The sequence below is a fragment of the Syngnathoides biaculeatus genome, chromosome 4 (assembly GCF_019802595.1).
Source record: "Syngnathoides biaculeatus isolate LvHL_M chromosome 4, ASM1980259v1, whole genome shotgun sequence".
In the NCBI taxonomy this organism is placed as follows: domain Eukaryota; kingdom Metazoa; phylum Chordata; class Actinopteri; order Syngnathiformes; family Syngnathidae; genus Syngnathoides; species Syngnathoides biaculeatus.
The window spans coordinates 1,875,454-1,898,318 of NC_084643.1; the positions used below are offsets into that span (position 1 = coordinate 1,875,454).

Here is a 22,865-nt window from a genome sequence, read left to right on the forward strand (position 1 = left end):
CAATGACCAAATTTGATTCAACTTCTCAACTGCTCGGTAAATATCAGGACTGCACGTGAAGAAATTCTAGTAAAGGGCCACCATCTTGATCCAACTTGGCAAAACAATATTTCATATTGCTATACGGTATAGCAAAATTGCACCACAAGAAAAGGCGTGAACTCATTTGGATGGAAAAATAAGACCGCAAAGTTGTGTCAAAGAAAGACAGCGTGAGCTGAGCTTTAGAATAAATGACCAAACGCCTATGAAAGGAGAAGCAATCAGGCCTTGCAAGTGCCTTGTAAGAATCAACTATCAAATCAAAACGATTATATAAACAGTCTTTATATACTACCTTCTACCCGACGCCCAAGCCCTATGGTTGAATCAACCGATAAAAATAAAACAAAGTCATTTTGCATGATTTGTAGCCATTAGTAATCATGTAGTAACTGCTGTGTTGGTAACTAATGTCCTACTTTTGACAATGCAGCATCAGATTTAAAACCAGCAAACTACCACTGGGGCATCAATCCCACCTACCCAACTATGCAAAGTGCATCCATACTTTGTATCACATACTTTCTCCCGCCACCTTTAAACGGTTATTCCTCCCGTTTTAAGCCACATAAAACGGACAAAAAAAAAAAAATAAAAAAATAATGGTACTGACTGCTGAAAACAACCTTGGTCTTTTCGTTTGGATTTGATCCCCACCATTGCAGAGAACAAAGATGGCAGGCAGGACAGAATGAACGTGAAATAACAGGGAAAGAAAAAAAAAACATCCTTGCAAATAACGGAAGATTAAAAAAAAACACATTAAAATGGCTGAGATTCCTTTGATGCATTTTGCATATTATTGACGAGTACTTTTGCTGTACTGCGCGTGAACGGATGCGGAGTTGTTACGACTGCACTGAATGGATGAGTTGTAGCTTACTTAACCTAATTCAGGTCAGGGGCTGGGATACGTTGGACTTCACATAAAAGCCACTTTTCATAGTGAACGGTATCTAAAACTGATTTTATGGAGGAGAATGCCACCAGGAGTAATGATGAGGTAAATATTCTGTTGGACTGGAAATGAATTTTAGATAGCAAACTGATATCTTTACGTATACTGAGCCATCTATTCTCCCCCCCCCCCCGTTTTTCTAAATGTTCCAAAAAAAAAAAAAAAAAACCACGCTTACAGACTAAATGTACACGCTTTAGCAAATCTTTTCGTTAGTCTAACCAATACAATCGACAAGGAGTATTTGACCCTGTCTGCGAAGGCTTTATAGCAAGAGAATATTCTTTACACGCGGTTTGGCAAAAATATCGTACATACACCCTAAAATTGATTTCTAACAGTGAACTTGTCTGTGCCCGGTAGGTTTATTGGCTATGAGGTAGAACCAAGTAAGTTCCATTGAAGTGAGAATACTGTGATGAGTGTGTTGTTGTATCATGAGGTATTGAACGGATATATCACAAAAAGCTTTGCAGTTAAAACAAAACAAAAAAAAAAAAAAAAACAAAAGAAAGGGAAAAAAAAAAAAGATCATTCCTAGTGAGTGAGTGAGTGACCTCCTGTGGCCGTATGTGCAAAAACAGGTCAGGTAAAAAGGTGATATGACAAGCATCTTACCAGAGCTTTCACATTTTCAATTATTGCAACATGCCTATATAACTCTGTAAATATGTTTTTAAAAACATGGAAAGATATAAAGAGAAAATCATCCTGGGGGTGGGGGCGAGGGCTTAGATAAATGGGGCCTCGGCAAAAATAGTACGACGTACGCAGCTCCCGAAGTAACTCGCTTTACTCTGCATTTGACACCTAGCGTTCACAAAAATCGGCAGCACCCCTTAAAAGTAAGAAACGTCAAGAGCAGAGGGAGCTGAAAAAGTCCTTAAGTCGATTTGAAATTAACATTTCTTAAAGCTTCTTTAACCTGAAGCAGAACCTAATAATCACATCTGGACGCCTGAGCCTCTTGCGGACTGCATTTGGAACTCTCCTCCATATCGGCGGCAGGCGCCTCTTCTGCATATTGGGCCTCGTAGGCTATCCCCTCGGCGGTATCCTCCTGGTCCTTCGGACCCGAGCTTCCCTCCGTCCGCTCCGGGGAGTCCATGTGATTGCTGCCCTCGGACGCTCCCATGTGCTTCTTCCTCAGGTGCTGATTAAGGGTGCCCTGAAACGGGAAGCATTTTCCACAGATCTGGCAGTGGAAGGGCTTGTTGTCCGTGTGGCCGCGGATGTGGTACTCCAACTGGTCTTTCCTCGTATACTTCTTGCCGCAGAATTTACAAACAAAGGGCGTGATGCCCATATGGAGGCGCATGTGACGGTCGAGGCTCCCTTTCTGATTGAAGGTCTTTCCGCAGTAGACGCAAATGAGCCGTTCGTTGTACGGGTACCACTGACTCCTCAGGCTACGCTCTCGGACGTCGTTCTCTAAGACGGCGGGACCCACGGATGGCTCGCCGTCGTCCGCCCCTTGCTTGATGTGACTCAGTACCGCTGCCGGGATGGCCAGGGGGCGCTTCGCTCTGGCGCGACCGCCTCTGAACCCGCTGAGGATGGAACGGGATGGACTGGAGCTGCTGAGGTTCACAAAGCACGGGGAAGACAGCCCTGAGTAGGAATAGGCAGCAGACTGGATAACTGGACCGTAAGAACCCACGCTGACCGCCAGAACTTGCTCTCCGTCCACCAACTCGGTGTGGTAGCCGTCATCGCCGGCCGAGGAACTGTCGGAGTAGGTCGGCCTCTCGGTTTTCTCCACTTTCACGTGCACGTCTGTCACTTGCCCGTCTTTCCCAATGAGCTCCACTTGCTCCATTTCTCCTTCCATGGGAACGTCATGCTCTGACACGCTATCGGTGCTCCCGCGATCGGACTGGCCTTCCTCTTGATGCAGGCGCCCACGACCCAGGCCCTTTCCTCCCAGGTCCAAGCGTGCTTCGTGGGCGGCGTGACTGTGACGGGAGTAGTAAGGGGGGGAGATCTGCGTCGGGTTGACAAAGAGGTTGCTGTCGTTGACCCCGTTGCGACTGCTCTGCGAATCATCCTTCTCTGGGCTGCAGGTATTAACTGGGAGGCTTATTTTGGAGTGGATGCTCTCAAGGATCTGCGTACACTTGTCAATAATGACCTGCATTTGCAGAAAGCTGGCAGCGGTGAGGAAACTGATGATGTCCTTGAGCTGCAGGGACATGTGACCTGTGTAGCAGAACGCCAGAAGCTGCTCAAACACCTCAGGGCTTTTGATGACTGAGATTGAAAGGCCACTCATGGTGCTGAGAGCCGAGTGGTCTCGAAAGTAAGGGGAGCTCGCTGCCAGGACGGCCTTGTGGGCGCGAAACGGCTGACCCTGAATGTGAACGATGATGTCACATAACTTGCCCTGCAGTCGCAACTCATTGAGCTGAGTCAGGACGGTGTTGCTGAACTCCGGCACATCAAACTCGATGTAGCTGCCGTCGTCCATTTCTTGAATATGTTTCTCCAGTTTGTCAACCACCTGAGGGGGGGGGGGGGGGGGGGGAGACAAAAAGATTTAGCGGAGAAATACAAAAGGGCATCTGATTCGTATGTAATTCAAACTATTCCGATATGCGATGTGTACATTATGCTGCAAAGGATAAAGCGGTCATCCCCCCCCAGAACAGAGGAGCCTTTAATTTCCTGTGACATTACACAACAGTTGCATAAATAAGTTTTAAGTCAAGTTTTAGGTACATCAGACCTTCAAAGATGCACCCCCCAAAATGATCAAAATTCATGACATCTTGCTTTTTCTTTGGCTATTTGTGTATTTTTTAGAATTCCACCACAGAGGGAGGATAAATTTAATGATGTCCATAAAATCCTGAAAGAAAATGGTGCAAAACGCATGCGCAATAAAAAAAAAAAAAAAAAAAAAAGACTGTCCAAATCAACACTACTTCTTCTTCTTCTGTTCCTTTTGGCTTGTCCCAATTAGGGAGTCACCACAGCGTGTCATCTTTTTCCATCGAAGCCTATCTCGTGGATCTTCCTCTCTAACACCCACAGTCTTCATGTCCTCCCTTACCTTTGGTCTTCCTCTCGCTCTTTTGCCTGACAGCTCCATCCTCAGCACCTTTCAACCAATATACTCACTCTCGCGCCTCTGGACATATCCAAACCATCGAAGTCTGGACTCTCAAACCTTGTCTCCAAAACATCCAACTTTGGCTGTTCCTCTAATGAACTCATTTCTAATCTTATCTAACCTGCTCACTCCGTGCGAGAACCTCAACATCTTCATTTCTGCCACCTGTTGTTTCTTCAGAGCCACCATCTCTAATCGGTTCATCATGGCTGGCCTCACCACTGTTTTATAAACTTTACCCTTCCTCCTAGCGGAGACTCTTCTGTCACATAGAACACCAGACACATTCCCCCAACTGTTCCACCCTGCTTGGACCAGTTTCTTCACTTCCTTACCACACTCTCCATTGCTCTGTATTGTTGACCCCAAGTATTTGAAGTCATCCACCCTCGCCATCTCTTCTCCCTGTAGGTTCACTTTTCCCCCACCACCCCTCTCATTCACGCACATATATTCTGTTTTACTTCGGCTAATCTTCATTCCTCTCCTTTCCAGTGCGTGCCTCCATCTTTCTAATTGTTCCTCCACCTGCAGATTACAATATCATCTGCGAACATCATGGTTCAAGAGGAATCAAGTCTCACCTGCCACCAACCAACCACCAAATCATCACTACGAAACCTGCAAACAGGAAGACAGTGCCCACAAGCCCACAAGGCATTTGATCCCCCACCCCCAAAAAAATTGCAATGCCCATTAATTAGATGGATGATATACTCTTCATAAGAAAAAGGGGTTAAATGTTCTAGCTCTTTCTTCAGTTAACAGTTAAATACAGCAAGGTTTCTCAAACTCTTTGCACCGAGTACCACCACAAAAAAACTTTACCGTCCAACTACGAGTTATGACCAATATTTGTATAGTTTGAATAGTAATATTGGGCTTACGTAAGTACAGCGAGGGGGTGGGGGGTACTTCAACAATGAATAAACTAAAATGTAATGTACATAAAAAACTGAACTTAGCGATACTTTCACATGCCACTGAGGGGAAGCTCGTGTCACACTTAGTGGCACTCGTAACCACACTTTGAGAACTGCTGATATGCTCTACGCCCCTTCGTTGCGATTGTGAGGTAGCTAGCATACATACATGGAAAAAATGAATACTTTTTGGGCTTTAAATAACCCCGAGGAAACACTGATATTGACAACTCTCTTTTGAATCCTAAATAATTGTTCACTTCGCAAGAGTTTATCCTCCTCACAAAAGCAGCAGCAAAAAAGCTCACATACATTAAATCCCCCTCCCAAAGTACAGGTACAGTGAGGTCTTTTTGGGGAGGGGTGTGGTTTCAAGATCATGTCATTTAACCTTTGATTTTCATTGGCTATAACATTTTTGCTGTTGCTTGTGAATTGGAATCGGGATGGCAGCCAGAGTAACATTTGGGTATGGTTGCTCGGTGTACGGGCGGGCTGACTAAAATAAGCCAGAACGGGTCTGGCAACATTGTTTAGGTTGACAAAGGAACAATATGTCCACATAGGTTGAGATCAAAAGTTAAGACTATCATGCCTGTCTGTGCACAGTACATGTGACAAAATGTTTTAACACGTTGAGTCCTCCAACATTAAAATTGTGCCAAACAAATCATGTGAGTGATTTTCTGTGGCAAACCTCGATGAGACAAGCTGAAAGTCGCAACAACAACTTTGCATATATTATACAATGATGGCCTATGATATGCTGCGCAGTGCTCCATATAAAAGATGACACCTCCTTTGAAAAGTTGCCATTTCATGTTTCCCAATAATTGCAACAACAGTTTTCAGAATTTGGATGATGTAATTGAGCAGTTGTTAATATGAAAATTTAATTTAAGACTCTTCTCGACTTCCATTAGTACATATTAAATTTTGCAAAGCTGTAAACTTAAAAGTGGATCGATTGAAATTGAATTGTAATGACATTTGTTTCGCGGAAAGTGTTCTGGAATGCCAGAGAAAATACCAATTCTGAAAGGAAAATCAAGGTTTCTTCTGTTGGTGAACTGTACAACAGAACCCCACGGTGCCGAATGTGGACTACGACCCAATTCCGAATATTTCATCACAGTTCGCATAATGTGATTTTCAATAAGATATTTAAAAATACTTCACAAGCTTGAGTACTTAGAGAATGCAGACAATATCAATTAATAATCCTGTTGAAAACAGGAAAACATCCATCACACTTGGAAGAAGGACAAGAGTTATATTTCAAATCTGTACACAGAATGGATTCCATGACTGAAAAATATGTCATGACTGGACCTAATTCTATTCATTTTACAATAACTATAACTAATTTTATGGCACAAACTAAGATTACAAACAGAAAACTGTGAAATCCTGATAAGCACCAGCAAAGACTTATGTTCCACTGCCGTGTGCTCCACCGAGATTTGGCTCCCAGCAGACATTGCAGCTCGCTTTTTGAGTCGCGTTCTGGAACTGTAAGCCATTTCCAGTCACTGTGATTTGACGAGCGTGATCGCGCATCCTCGCAAATCTGCACAGTCGAGCGCGAAAAATCACGCGCGTAAAATTTATGAGTAGAAAAAAATAGATATTGAAAGACGTCGCTTATTTTGTGTAGTCTTGACATTAATTTACGTATTATTTCATAAACGTTAACTAAACAAGCCTGCTCCTAAACAATTAGTTTTCACACGGAAACAGGAATTGCAAGTTAACCGTACTGAGCATGTTCGGAAGTGATGCCAAAAGCGCATGTTCAGAGCTGCTTCACGTACTGCGAGCGCATTTAAGTCGAAAGTCGTCAACATCATGAGCCACGTAAAAGGAAATTCAGTTACACCAGGGATGCTCAATGTGTCGATCGCGAGGCAGTTTTGGTTGATCGTGTTTGGGGATGCCCAAAAAAAAAACAAAAAAAAAAAAACAGACTATCATACACCTCATCGCTTGATTCAGGTGTGGCCAATACGTTGACCGCACGCACATAAAGGCGCGTTCTAGCAAGCCGGCCTCCTATTTACGGCAGTCGTGGCGATGGGGGACAACACCTCATCCACACACTCTATCAGCACCGGGGCACCAAAAGGTTGTATCCTCTCTCTGTAGCTCTTCTCACTATACATCAGTGGTGCCCAATCCGTCAATTGCGATCGACCAAGTCAATCGCTGAGGCAGTTTTGGTCCCAAAAATAAAAACAAAAACACAAAACAAAACAAAACAAAACAGCCTTTCATCCATCTCGTCGCTTGGATGTGACCAATATGTCGATTGCGCGAGTCAACGAACATTAATGGCACTCAGAACAATTCAAAAGATATTCCACTAAATGACAGAAAGAACAATGAACCTGTTTATCAGGTTTCTGTGACATTTTTGTTTAGGGGTATGAGTCGTTTTTCATCCAATCTAAAATCCATCTTCGATCAATATGAATTGGGAAAGTTGCATTGAAACACAAGATGAAAGGTTCCCTCATTGTCATGTGATGCTATTTTCAGTCAGAAAAAAACATCCATAACTTGGAGTGCTTCCCATTGCAACAAATAACGCTTGCACAAACCCGCCTTTGTTGTGGGACTACATCAACAGCATATTCTGCATTATGGGAATTTGAGCGACACTATTTGGGAAAAAAATAAAAATAAAAATTCACAGACCTCCGCGTGTACGCTCAGATAATTCCTGCCTCTCCTACTTTCATAGTGAGGGCTGCAAAGTTGTTCAAACCCCTCTTTGAGGCTGGCTTTTGTCCCTTTCCTGGTGGAGAGTCCCAAGTGTTGGCCGTCTAAAGTCACACCGTCAGAGAAAATGTCACCAACGAGCCAACGGACTGACTGTTTATTAAACACGGGTCACATGAACAGAATAACATAGGAGCCGCCTTTCAATAACCAGGCATGACTTCCACACAATTCAATTGTTATGCCGGTCCTCCCTCACTTACCAGAGCCGCGCACTCAGAAAAAGAGGAACTAATTCAGTTCAGTGCAATCGTCTGTTGCTACAAGCACTCTGCGTGCTGAGTGGCTAGTTGATGTCACGGTTGAAGCAGTTTGGTGAATTCAGTCTGCAGATTTCTAGCTGAATTTTCTGAGGCTAGTTATATCAATTCAAGCATTCTAGCATTTTATTCAAGCCCAATTCCAATGAAGTTGGGACGTTGTGTTGAATAAAAACAGAATTACTTGCAATTCATGTTCAACCTATATTTAATTCAAAGACAAGATATTTAAGGTTCAAACTTGATTGGTTTTAGAAAATAATCATGAACTTGAAATTTTATGGCTGCGACACGTTCCAAAAAAGTTGAGGCAGGCGGCCCAAAAAAACTGATAAAGTTGAGGAATGCCCATCAAACACCTGTTTGGAATATCCCACAGGTGAACAGGCTAATTGGGCACATGTGGCTTCCGTGATTGGGTAGAATAGGAGCATCCTTGCATTGCTCAGTCATTCAAAAGCTAAGATGGGTCGACGTTCACCTCTTTATGAACAAATGTGTGAGAAAATGTTCAAATAGTTTAAAGGGGAAATCCAGTGCTTTGCATGAACAGTGTGTCAATAGGTCATGTAATATGTACCCTATTTTGACAATGTGATGTTAAATCCTCTCTCATTTAAAAGTGTTTTGAGAAGATTTTTAATCGACATAAAGGCCTCCGCCCCCAGCGAAGGCGGGCCACAAGCACCGGCGGTGGCCGCGAGCGAGCTTCCAGGTGGCATTTGGAACCCACGAAGCTCTTGTCCATTGCACCCGTGCAATCCATTTTTCACGACGAACCAGGTCTCTTGCAAACTTGTGAAGGGTAAATCCATCCTCCAGAGTGTTCAAGCAATGTCCAGCAATGCAACGAGCCAGCATTTTGGCGAACACAAAGGAACAACGAGCTACCTTCCCGTAGGTAAAACTAATATAAACAAACGAGTCCACTTGAGGGCGGTCCTGCCATGTACCTCACTTCCTGCTTTTTCTCGAAAACAAATCCCTTTTCATGGCAGGAGTTACAAAAAGCTGTATACGTCAAAATCATGTTTTGTGGTGAAAAAAAACGCATGAGTCCATGTCGCTGTCGTTTTTTTTCCATTAATAACATACCAAAAATCATGCATTTCATGACAGTGGCGCTTTAAGGACAATGTTCCTCAATGTAGAATTCCAAGGAATTTAGGGATTTCATCATCTACAATCCATAACTTCATCAAAAGCATTGGTGAATCTGGAAAAATCACTCATGTACACTGCAAAGCCGAAAACCAACATTGAATGCTGTGACATTCCTTCGGGCGGCACTGCATCAAAAACTGACATCAATATGTAAAGGATATCACTACATGGGCTCAGGAAAACTTCAGAAAACCAATGTCAGAAAATACACTTCGGCGCAAGATCCCTAAGTGCAACTTAAAACTACTATGCAAAGCAAAAGCCACTTATCAAGGAGATCTAGAAACACCGCCTGCTTCTCTGGGCCCGAGCTCATCAAAGATGCACTGATGCAAAGTGGAGAAGCTTTCTGTGGTCTGATGAGTCCACATTTCAAATTGCTGGAAACTGTGGACATGGTGTCCTCTGAGCAAAAGACGGAGAAAAAAAATAAAATGTGGATTGTTATGGGAGCAAAGTTCAAAAGCCAGCATCTGTGTTGGTAAGGGGCTGTGTTTGTGCCAATGGCGTAGGTAACTTGCACATCTGTCAAGGCACTATTAACGCTGAAAGGTACATAAAGGTTTAAGAGAAACATATGCTGCCATACAATTTACATCTTTTTTGCCCCAGCTTACTTCAGCGAGACAATGTCAAACCACATTGTGTCCGTGTTAAAAAAGTGTGTCGGTATTATACTGGCCTGGCTGCAGTCCATTCCTGTCACCCATTTGAAAATCTGTGGTGCATTATGTTGAGATGGAAGCGGACTTTGCTGAAAATTCCTGAAAATATAAATGCGAGCATCAAAGGTGCGAGGTCCTGCTAGGGGGGGTCCAGGTGCATGCCCCCCTGGAAAATTTTTGAAAAAAATGGATGGCTGTGGTGCATTCTGGCGATATCTGAACAAAATTCTGACAAAAATTGAAAGTAAAGTTTTGAAGTTCTGACCCAAAAAAAAAAAAAAAAATTGGGCAGACGTTCCCCAAGGTCCAAGTCCAGATTTTTTTTGCCCCCCATCCTCCTATCACTGGATCGCACAAAAATCACATTTGTCATTAAAATATGCCATCTTATCTCAAGGCAAATGAATTAAATGAACTATTCAGTAAAAACACATCTAAAATTGTCCTTTCCCCCACATTATACATATTATAGTATAGATATAGCACATGCACGAAAATATATCTTAGAATTTCTACACCATACAGGAAAACATGTTAAAGAAGTTGATCTGGAGTAATTATTATTAACGTTTAAGTCTCAAACTTGTTACGTCGCATTGTACTAATACACTCGACAAAATTGCTCACTATCTTAGATAGAGATCTAGCCTTTAATATATATATGTGTGTCATTTTAACTGACTTGCCAGGTTTGTCGACCTTTCTAATGTAGTCGGACAAAAAAATTCTCAAGCCATGACCACTTGAACGTGTTCCTAACGCTCGCGTCTATTGCACGTAGGTCAGCTTGCCTGTGTACCTGTTTGAACATTGCGGTGGGGCCGTACCGGGCCGATCACGCACTAACTAGTTTACAAAAAACGACATTCAACGATTAATCTGCCTTTTTGTGGCTTCCGTTCTCGCCGAAATTTCGAAATCTCCGACATATGGCGAGGTCATGAGAATGAGAGGGGAGGGGCGTTACTGTTACTAGCGTTAGTGCCTCAACATGGCTACGCTCGTGAAAGCAAAACAACGAACTGAAATGCGTGTTCGTTCAATGTTGTCAACTAATATCCGGATTAATTGTAGGCAATTTTTCCTCAATTTCCCGGAGGAATTTTCATGAAAATGTGAAAATACGGAATTCCGGGAAAATCCAGAAGACTTTCATCACTAATTATGAAGCCTAAAATCCAACAATGGAGACCGCGGACTATATAACAGCTGAAGTCGTACATCGAGCAAGAATGGGAATTAATTACACCTACAAAGTTTCAACAAAAACAAAACAAACAAAAAAAGCTTGTGTTTCCGATTGCTGAACTGACCCTAAAAATTCCTGCTGACTAACATTTTTACAACACATGATAAATACGTCAGGGCGTGGTTCTCCATGGCCACGTGCGCATTCGCGCACTGTTACGGAAGCACAGAGTTAAGTCGGGTGTTTGACAGCAGCCGCGGTGGCGTGGATGTGGCACGCTTATTACGTTGTGTATTTAAGTCTTGTTTTTCGTGCCACTTGTTTCCAGATTGTTGTGTGTACGTATATGCATGTGTGTTCACGAGGGTCAGCTAGCGTAACTGCCGCATCCCATGTCATAGAGTTACTGAGCCATATCAAGTCAAGTTATGTTTTGCCATGTCCAACTTTTGACATTGTGTCATGTTTTTGGGACCAAGCCTTTTTTTTACCTTGTGATTTTTGTACTGTCACCCTGTTGGATTGCTTTCCCATGTATGACCCCTGCCTGGCAATAATCCTACATAAAATCCACGCTTACATCTCAGGTTCCTACATTTGATTCCAACCCGCCGCCTCGTTTGTGACAAAATCAAATTTATTTATCATCTCTGCTAATATTCTGGTGTTTCACAATGCATGACAACCTTCATGAATTTTGATCTCGTTAAACACAAGAGAGTGTGAATTAATGAGAATTGACGAGAAAATGGCGGCACCGTGTGCTGGAGACAGAATAAAAATATTTTGCAAAAAAATAAAAAAATAAAAACTAACACTTGTTCTGAAATATAGGAAATCGTAACCATATTTTTTTTTAGACTCTGGTGTCCTCACTTTCCAAACATTTATTGAATGTTGCTCCAAGAAAAGGTGATGTAAATTAGTGGTAAACATAAGCATGTTGCATCTTTTTTTGTTCAGCCATAAAATTCAAAGTTAATGATTATTTGCTATGGCACAGTGGACCTGGGTTCAAATCCCGGCCCTGCCTTTGTGGAGTTTGGATGTTCTCCCTGTGACTGCGTGGCTTTTCTACAGGCACTTTGCTTTCCTCCCACATCTCAAAAACATGCATTATTGGACACTAAATTGTCCCTCGGTGTGATTGAGAGTGTGATTGTTGTCTGTCTCTATGTGCCCTCCGACTGGCTGGCAACCAGTTCAGGGTGTACCCTGCCTACTGCCTGATGAGAGTTGGCATAGGCTCCAGGACTCCCGTGAGGATAAGCGGCTAAGAAAATGAATGGATGTTGTCTTTTTAATACAACGTTGCGACTTCATTGGAATTTGGATTGTATATCAGCTCATCAACTGCCAATTTCACATGCAATTCTCCCATCCCTCCCACTGCTGCAACTCTTTCCCAACCCCTTGCTGCAATTCAGATGGATAATACTGCAGACTGAGTCATGGTCAGTACGTGTGGATTGCAAATACTTTGTCTAATCCATTCAACCTCAAGTTCTCACCTAAGCACCTGATGAGGAAAGACAGACATTGACAGAGGATTGCGATTTGAAGCCCATTAGTCTCCATGTAGTGATCTACATAAGTCATTAAGAAAAAAATAATTTTGACCCCCCTAAAGTCAAATTAATTGATTATTCGCCAACATTTGCAGTTTTACTGTGCACACATGCACTTTTGTTTAAATGGACTTTTCACCATAGAGGATCAGGTTATACCCACTTGTACATCATAGAATTCTATCAATTTGAGACAGGGTACAAACTTTTACAGCCTGTAATACTAAATGATTCGGTACGTGTCAGCATGGGTGCAAAAGAAGGCGATAACTGCCACAATATACATTTTACAATGTTTACCTCAAACCTGAGGCAACAGAAATAGTATCATATACTTTAACAAGGGTTTTTCGGTAAACAGCATTATCGAAGTGAACGTGTCACACATATCATGAACACAGACTCACTTGCAAGCAACTTTAAGAATAATGTTTATTACTGACCAACCTTTGGTCCAATCATAAAACTGGAAGTGTCAAGTATCTGATCCAAGACACTGCTTTGGTACATCGAACTACAGATGAGAACAAAGTCTTGTACATGTCAAAACATGTTACATGGCATCAGTACGAGCAGAAGTTTCCACTTGCTTCAGTAAAACTGGTAATATACATCCTAAATTATTAGTGTTAGTGCAGTACACCAGTGATTTCCAACCTTTATAGAGCCAAGGCACATATTTTACAATTGAAAAATCCCACAGCACACAAACAAAAGTAAATGTCACCAAAACTGGATCGATTAATTACTGTACGTACTTCCTGCCATCTAATAGAAGAGGATTTTTTTGTTCTGTCTGTCATTGTGCCTCACTGGCATAAATAGATGAATAAAGATACATTATTTCTTGGAAATAAATGTTTTTTTTTTTTTTTTTTTAGCAATTACATAAAATTAGATAACTTCCCATGGCACACCTGAAGAGCGCTTACGGCACACTGATGTACCCCGGCACACTGTTTGTGAATCATTGCAGTACACAACAAGAAGCATTATTTGAGAATACTTGATATTTCAGCACAAGGAAGACTGGGTAATAACTTCGACATCAGTGAAGCATTTAATCTTTCCCTGCAAAAAGATTTATTTTAATTTTAATCCTCAAAATATAGTAAAAGATCAGTACAGTGGCCTGGCGAGATTTCCTTTGATGGGGAAATTTTATGGCTGTACACCAATTAAGTTCCGACTTAACTGGACTTTAAAAGGACACACTAAGCATTTTCACCATTTTAAAAGCTGTGCATTATGTATATTGCTATTAATCAGCCCAAAGATCAAGAATTCTAGACGTGGTTTTTTTTTTTCTCAGTATTTTTACACCCAACCTACAACATGAAAAGACATCAAGTAAGTGTCACATTTATGAATTCAACATTATCTAACAATCTGTGAATCCAGGAAATATCAAAGCAGCTCTGTTGACTGTGTGAAGTCCTCACTGATGATTTTGCCATATTTAACGCACCCAGATTCAACACTTGTGAACGCCGCATTTCAATCACCAAGCTGCCGAAAAACACGTCATTTCCTGAAGCGATGTGCCGCATGGCAACGCCAAACACACATCAGTGTCTACGCCAATAACTTCGCCCAACATTGTCATTAAAAGCGAGGTCGGCAACAGTGTTAGCTAACGCTAATCTGTGCCAACATTGCAGCTCTGTTTTACTTTTGGATGTGACGTGTACAGTTGAAGCCAGAAGTTTACAAACACAGTCCATTTTTGTCTCACAGTCAAGTCAAATCAGACGAAACCTTTCCCGTTTCAGTTCAGTCAGAATCTCCGACCCTTGTGAGGAAATGAAAATGGATGGATGTTTCTTAACACGGGGGGAGGGAAGTGGAGTGGTGTCCCGAACTGATCTTTGAGATTGGAAATTGCCCCAAAGTGAGCAAAATAAAAATATAAAACATAGATAAAGCATCGGACTATACTTTGTGTCCCCTGGGGGCCCCATAGCTCAGTGGTTAGAGCATTGGCTTGGTACACCAGGGGTCGTGAGTTTGTTTCTCACTGGGGTTGCGTCAGGAAGTGCATCCGGCGTAAAAACTGTGCCAAACAAATATGAGCGTTCATCTGAGATGACACACTGTGGCGACCTCTAACGGGACAGGCCGAAAGAAAGTTAGTTAGCGCTATAATTTGTATCCCCGTCTAATTACATGTGTCTGTTTGAGCCTATTCCAGCTGACTTTAGATGAAAGGTTGGACTAGATTCCACTAAATTAAAGTTTCATACAGACAGTCCTTCACACCTATCGACAACTTAGCAGTCAAAGGTATAATGCATGTTTTGGGAATTTGGGTAAAATAAACGGGAAGAAACTGCAGACGCCCCCCTTCCTCAAAAAAAAAAAAAAAAAAAAAAAAAAAACTCTTATGAACAGTAGCATAAGTGCTTTATCAAAGCTAAAAATTCCCGTAATGTAACACAGTTGTACGTTATGCAGTAAAGTTGATCCATGACTGCACAAATAAGTTCTTGTCGGGAACTCTGCGTTATTTAAGGCTAAGGCTCCCTGAAGCGATCAAATGGGCGTGTTTTGGAATTTAACAGAAAATTCGTTACCACCACATTACCGCATTCACAAAGTCCAGCTTGTGCCCCCCGATCCAAACTCACAACAGGCTCATAATTGATGCTCTGGGATTCATGTAAATAACTGGGAACCTCAATAATCACTCACAAATTACAGTTTGTCATTAAACTTTAAAATGAACATTTCATTCACACATAGATTCACAAATGAGCCACATCGGAGCTGTAACAGTGAACTCAGTAAAACACTATCCTTGTCTTTCAGAAGAGATCCAAATGGCTCACATTGTCACAACTGTGTCATTTAATAAAGTGACAGCCTTTTCTGGGACGCAAAAACTAAATTAATTGTTCAGTTCATTCTGTGGTTGAGAATGTGGTGGTGTTGAGAATTAAACAATTGCATTCAAACGTGTTAAACAGTCCAGCCCGGCAACAACGAAAGGGACTCATCTCCAAATAAAATTCAGCTGATGTAGTCAAATTTTTCTCTCTGTTGTAGCATTACACTCACATTCTCAAATGGATTAATATTTATCAAATGTTCCTTTCACACCTAAAGTTTTGACATTTCTACCAGACCAGTTAATATACTTGTGGAATTTGTAAGTTTCCCCCCTGGTTTTGTTTCTTTTCATGTTAAAATATCAGAGTGAACCAAAATGGGTCAAGAAATTTTTCGCAAGAAAACTAAAAACAAAGGAACGAGTACTGACTATTGAGTGAAAGTGCTGCCACAAGTAAAACCCCAGACCTCCGCGTGTACGCTCAAATAATTCCTGCCTGAGATTTGTGATTAAGAATTTATGAATATGCCATCCAAAAGAAAGGGTTGAGAACATTGATTAGTGTAATTTCTCGAAAATAATGTGAACATTTTTCCCCCAAAATATTTTCAAAACGTTAATAGAGCGCATTATATTTAGGCATGGATGAAATCTAAAAAATACAATCACATTTCAATATGGTATTCGATGTCTTATGTTACACATTTATATAGATCATGGTAATGAGCGCCCCCAACCTGAGCTCTCAGAGCTCCTCCGGGATTTTGCATTTTATGATTGTTAGCGTAGCATGCTTGTTGCTACTGCACCAAAGATCAGAAATGAATTCCCATGAGTTTGGTTAAAAAGACAAAAAAATGTCAACTACAATGGCAAGTTGTGCAGCTGCTTTTAAAAGAAATGTGTCATCGCTCGTGCCAATTGATGCCGGCAACCCGGAGGTCGCGCAGCAGTCCGAAACAACGATAGCTAGCCTCAATGGCTTCAGGTGGGTATCAAAACAACATGAGCTCAAACTATGCAATAGGAGAGTCATGGGGACATTAAAAAAACGGGAGAGCACACACACAATTGAAATGCTCGCTTTTTTAAAAAAATTTACCCATTATGCTCATTTCTATGTAGTTTGAGCTCACGTTATTTCGATAGCCACTTGACGCCATGGTGAAAGATCCAAAGGAGTGGAGCCGAATGGAGGGGGAGAGGTTGCGCTACGCAACCCAACCCAAACTCTTGGGATTAAAAAAAATAAATTCAAGTCATCAATGATGAATTCCACAGCAATGCACCAAATAAAGCTACTATGGATCTTTTTCGGATTGGAGATGAGTCATAATGCTTCTTTTGAAGGCTTGGCCAAGTATGTGTAATGTAGTGGATAAACTGCACTATGCACAAACGTTTTATGTACAAATATTTAATGCAAAAAATGTTTAAGCCAAACAGTGTTGAATATTTATTTAAGACTGTAAAATGTGTTATCAACAGTATTAATAAAATGTTATGCCATTGTTGAGCATTTATTTTAGTTGGTCGAGGGATTCTGTTCTGACAATTACAGGGACCAGGACAAGTGTGTCTCGAGATGATATTACCGCAACATCAGCACATGCACATTATTATTAATGATTGTTGTACGAACAGTTTTTTGGAAAAATAATACAAGTACAAACCTAACAACATATAAATACAGATAATTCCTACTATTCTTAGCATATGGGTAGCGGCAATTTAGTGGTGCGCATTGTACATTGGTAGAAGGGTTTTCCTGCTTTTATAGGTCAACTCTGGGGGTGTGCATTATACTTCAGGGCGCATTATACTCAAAAAATTACGGTAGATGCATTGCAATGCAAATGTAAACAATTCTTCAGTTAAGGTCAGTGTTCAGGACTCAAGAATGAGAAAGAGACTGGAGGACAAAAATGGCATCCATGGCAAGGTTCCAAGGCCAAAACCACTACTGACCAAGAACAGCATTGAAAAAAAAAAACATCAGAATGTTTCCCAAGACTTTGGTGAGAATGCGAGTGGACAACAAGTCACCCCGGCTGGTTCCTTTGAATGTTTTTTTTTTCTTCCCACATCTAGGCCCCGTTCCATCCCCTCCGTCCCGCAACTCTTGCGCCTGGCGACAAGCGACCACGATATCCAGCAAGACCGAATGCCTGTCAACCCTGACAACTGTTGTGACAGACGCACAGTTTACCAAGTGTGAGACTGCTGGCCAAAAAAGAGGGAATGTCAGCTGAAAAGTGACATGGATGAGAGCAAAAACAGATGGGGGATCTTTTAGACCAGGGGTCTTAAACTTCCGGCCTGCTGGCCGTTGGCAGGAAGAGAGATATTTTGTGGCTCCCATCTTCATATGAAAGTTTAATGTTAGTACAGCCCTTGGGTTTTTTATGAATGGCACTTTTAGTGTTGAGTGCGGAGCTGACGAATCCACCAATCGTGGTGGGGTAAATGCCTCTCGGGGGCGTGACATCAACCAGGCTTGATTCAAGCAGAGAAAGATTTTTAGAGTGTCCAATTAATGTTGCATGTTTTTGGGATGTGGGAGGAAACTGGAGTGCCTGGAGAAAACCGGGGAGAACATGCAAACTCCATACAGGCGGGGCTAGGGTTGAACCCAGGTCCTCAGAACTGTGAGGCCAACGCTTTACAGCTGCGCCACCGTGCCCTTGTTTTTCATATTTTATGATAAAAAAAAATAATCTGACATTTCAGAAGATTGGATTTCATTTTTTTAACTTGTAATTTAAATCGCAAGTGCAAAACGGCTGGAGGCCCCAAGGTAAACTGAATTTGAGACTCCAGTTTTAGAGGTTACAGTATGCTCTTTTGATCCTGCCGAGCTGATCATTGCTGGTGATAATAAATGCAAGCTTCCTTGTTTCATCCACCAGTTAGAACACAAATTGTGAATATAGTTAAGCATTGTGGTAAAACACATACTGTGTGCATACTTCATAGCAGGGGTGCCAAACGTTTTTGCTACAAGATCTACTTTTAGCTAAAGTTGAGCTAAAATTCTGGGCCGCCAACACAGGTCAATGCTAATGTATGTTGCTGTACCTTGCATCACTGCATGTAGTAATCTTTTACAACACAACATAGTGAACAATGTAAATACTTCACTCTGTGGCATGTTATTTTTGAGCCACTTAGCGTCGTTTTGCGCAGCAGCAGTGACCTTTTAGCACTGTTGTTGTTTATGCACGTAACCTAGGAGTCAGAAATATTCAGATGTCATCAAATCGATGATAGGCTGACATATTTTTTATGTCACGCGATGTCATGCAATCTCCCAATGCTCGATGCATTGAGTACCCGTGCTTCATAGTATTAAATGTCTTTTTATGGCTTGGTAGGAGCTGCGGCTCAGTCACTTAAAATCCAGAAATGCCGTAACTTTGAGCCCAAGACGTGGAGGCAAACGTTCGCTTTACCATCCATCCGTCCATCCATTTTCTTCACCGCTTATCCTCACGAGGGTCGCGGGGAGTGGTGCAGCCTATCGCAGCTGTCAACGGCCAGGAGGCGGGGTACACCCTGAACTGGTTGCCAGCCAATCGCAGGGCACATCGAGACAAACAGCCCCACTCACAATCACACCTAGGGGCAATGTAGCATGTCCAATTAATGTTACATATTTTTGGAATGCGGGAGGAAACCGGAGTGCCCGGAGGAAACCCACGCAGGCACGGGGAGAACATGCAAACTCCACACCATGTCCTCAGAACTGTGAGGCCAAAGCTTTACCAGCTGCACCACGGTGCCGCCGTTTGCTTCACCAACTTTGTCAATGCTGCATAAGTCACTCATCAAAGTATTCTGTTATGTCTGTTCTGATTCTCTCACTCGGCCAGTTCTTCAAAAGGCGAGCTCAATTCTAATGTATAATGTTCAAAATGCCACTGAAGCGCAGATGGAATTTTTTTTTTTTTTTTACTGATGACAAACATTTAAACAATTTCTATTTAAACACATGGAGCAGGAACACATTATAAAGAGAGCATTCAATGCTCAAAACTGAGGGGAAATCTTGGTTTTTTTACTTCTAATTACGCCGCATCACTTCCAGTACATAGCCCCGCCCGCCACGTTGCCCCTACGAAGCTGTAATTCAGTGAAGACACACAGCTCTACATTTACACACGACATGCCATCCATCCCCTAAAAATTTGCGATACAGGGAAAGGAAGATTATTCAATCTTGTATATTGCATTAACTACCTAGAAAAAAAAAACAAACAAAAAGAGCATTTAGTTGATAATGTGGAACACTGAAAAAGGATCCACTTCTTTGTGGAAAAAAAAGAAGACACACCCAAAGAACATTTTATGGCCATAATGTACCCACCAAAAAAAAAAAAAAAAGAAAAAAGTTTTGTAAGTTGAATTTATTCTGGTTTCCAGACTACTTCAGTTATGTGACTTTGATGCTGCCAAGAAACAACCCTTATTGTTAATTTGCCAGTTGGTTTGGATTGAGCTCAAGCGACTTCAAAAAGTTCAGCCGACAACAAAATTGTAGTATACGCTGGAACCGGTTGCTTTGGTTCACACCCAAGTTTGATTACAGTGTTAATACCTGGAACAACCAACCAATCCAAACAGGAAATTAATCATAATGAATAAGAGTTTCATTCAAAGCTCGCGTGTAAGTACCTCCCTAATTGCTTAATTATTTGGAAGAAGAAAAACAAAATCCAAAGAAATAGATACAAAGGTTTCACAACACCAACAATGACGAAAACATCAGTAGAAAATGGGTCAGGGATGCTGCAAAGAGGCATAAGATCAATGCAATTCCAGGAATTTCTATTAAGTATTGTCTGCTCTTGTACATGTGACAACAACTGCTTGTATTCTTCATGGGACTGACTATGGAGTTGGGTACATCCATCCACTTCCTAAGCCGCTTATCCTCACGTGGGCGGCGGGGTTGCTAGAGCCTATCCTAGGAAACTATGGGCAAAAAGCGGACAGTGATCATGTAATTTTATCTCTTCCGTACACATCCAGACATTGGTAATTTTGGAAAAAAATAGCCAACTTTGAGAAAACGTGATTGATTTATGAAAACAGCTAGAAAGTACAAGCCTGATACTATCAGCATTTTTATTGTGCCCCCAAAAAGTTTTCTTTGTACATCACATTGCACAGGTACATTAAGTTCAGAAGTGACTCACACAACTTTACATCACAAGCATTTGTGTGGGTGTGTCAACATTCTTGAGAAACTTAAATAAAAAAATATGTGCCAGGACTCCACGCAAACGTCCGCAGAAATGATAGTGCCTAAAAACATGACAAAACACCGCAAATTCAACGGAAAACCTTGCTGGAAAAAAAATGGTGACTAATAAATCAAGTGCCCTGTGTGAACTCGGCAGTACTCACTAACCTGATTCTTCCCTGCACTTTGGTCTTTCCTGTCATGCCATTGTAATAGCAGGTACAGCAACATGAAAAGACAAATACTGGAATCTCGGTGGTTTTGGCTGGTAAAAGGGTGTCGTGTAAACTACAGAGTAACTGCCGTGTCAAGTCGCACAGGCTGATTACCTAATAGGTCTGCTGCCCCAGACAGTTTTGAATTACAAAGGGAGCGGAGTTCACATTTGACTTTATTAATCACGTCAAACCTATCGTTTAAACATCATAAATCGCGGGACGTCGAGTGGCTGTACAAAATGGCAATGCAAATGTGCGCCGAAGCAAACTTTAATTGGAATTTATTACGAATCCAAAGTGTGAGTGGCCAAAGAAATTGGAAGCCGGTCCATTGCTGCTGCAAACGCCAGCGCAAACTCGAATCCAAACGAGTCATTTCGTCTTGTCTCAAGCGCTGGTAAATTGAACTGTTTGCCCAGATTCCATCTGCATCGCTTCACAGGGCCGTGCCATACCGCGACCAGGCACCATTCGAACACTTGCTAACGCCATTAGCAGGTTGGCTAGCTAGCTTAACATTTAGTCAGCCTTTCGGTTAAAAAAAAAACAAACACAATTTACACACCTGGCGACGCGCGGCCAGTACGAAAGAGCTTAAAAGTCTGCTCAGCTTCCACACAATGAGCGCAAGATTGACGAGCTTTTCTACATTTTTTTTTATCTCGGGGTCGAACACAAGCACTCGGTCTGCTGTCATTTGAGCTAGCTAAGCCGCTAGCTCGCTCGTTAGCGCTCAAGACATGTTAGCCGACGGCGGTGGCTAGCCGCTAGCATTAGCATGCAATCGCTGACACTCGATTGCACCCAAGTACCCAAGTAACACAGAAAACCACGTTGACATGGCGAACCGATGCACGCCGCCACATTTCACGCGAGCGGACTCACCGTGCTGCAGATTGACATTAAACGTAGTCCATTCCCCTTGAAGTTCGCGAACAGCCACGGCCAGGCCTCCCCCCCCTCTCCAGTCCAGATGTGTCAGACAGTTGCTGCTGCAATTTTTGCATCAACAGGAAGTGTTCTTTTGGCTCTTTGCGTTCATTCTATCGGTGAGTTTTTGCAGCAGCCCCTCCCTTGCACACCCGTGCTAGTGCAATGTATAGAGACATAATGTTCCCCGCGCGCGATGCAAGTCATACGCACCATAATAAACGAAGACGAGTCGGGATCCAGTTTGTTCTCAATCCCCAACGTGGCCATGCGAATGTTCTTGGCTCATTCACCGCACCGCTGGCGTGCAAAATATCCGCTCAAGTCTGCTTTCATTCCACAATGCCAAGGAGTTGTGTGAAATTCTGCATTGCTCTGGACCACACATGCGCACCATTCGCGCTGATTTAGTGGTAAAGCGAGCCAATTCTTTTTCACAGCCGTGCGTTGACATTTGTGCATTAAACGTGCACTAAATCCACACTTACCGTGTACTGTACATTGATATGTGTATTGTATGAAACCTCAGAATGTGATAATGACAAGAAAAGTGTCAATTCATATACTGTAAGAGTGAACTTCAATCGACCGTGTATTTATGAAGATATCTAATCTATTCCAAGTTTCGCCTTTTGTCGCGTGTAATAGTACATGTAATAACCAGTAGTTTACATAATAAAGTACACGCACAATTGAAATATTCTCCAATAGGACCATCTTCATAGAAAAGTTGAAGAGCAGTCGTTGCAGTTTTTTAACTTTCTCGACTTAATATTGTGTACTGTACTTTGCAGATACAGTATGATGTTTCTCTGGAATGATCTTATGTCTGAGTAACATAGTCATGAAAATACCCTCTCATGTATGACACTTTTAAGTCTTTGTGGACATGCCACAAAGGGGCGCCAGAGACTAAATCTAAAGACTGTAAAAAAAAAAAAAAACCACACACATATTGCGCCTCCTATAGGGCCCATAAT

The 22,865-nt window shown here is 42.0% G+C and overlaps 1 protein-coding gene across 4 annotated transcripts; it reads right to left on the bottom strand.

Moving 5' to 3' along the window:
- Positions 1-1,175: 1,175 nt before the first annotated feature.
- zbtb34 (zinc finger and BTB domain containing 34) lies at positions 1,176-22,318 on the bottom strand. 4 transcript variants are annotated; one of them, XM_061816506.1, is made up of 3 exons: positions 22,099-22,172; positions 21,841-21,947; positions 1,176-3,500 (listed from the first exon to the last, which is right to left on the bottom strand). In XM_061816506.1, the coding sequence occupies exons 2-3, from the start codon at positions 21,856-21,858 to the stop codon at positions 1,938-1,940; spliced, it is 1,581 nt and encodes a 526-aa protein (XP_061672490.1). In that variant the 5' UTR covers positions 21,859-21,947; positions 22,099-22,172; the 3' UTR covers positions 1,176-1,937. The 4 variants fall into 4 exon arrangements, with proteins under 4 accessions (XP_061672490.1, XP_061672488.1, XP_061672489.1 ...); XM_061816504.1 differs by lacking the exon at positions 21,841-21,947 and having other exon boundaries at positions 22,099-22,318; XM_061816505.1 differs by lacking the exon at positions 22,099-22,172 and having other exon boundaries at positions 21,841-22,082.
- Positions 22,319-22,865: the final 547 nt, after the last annotated feature.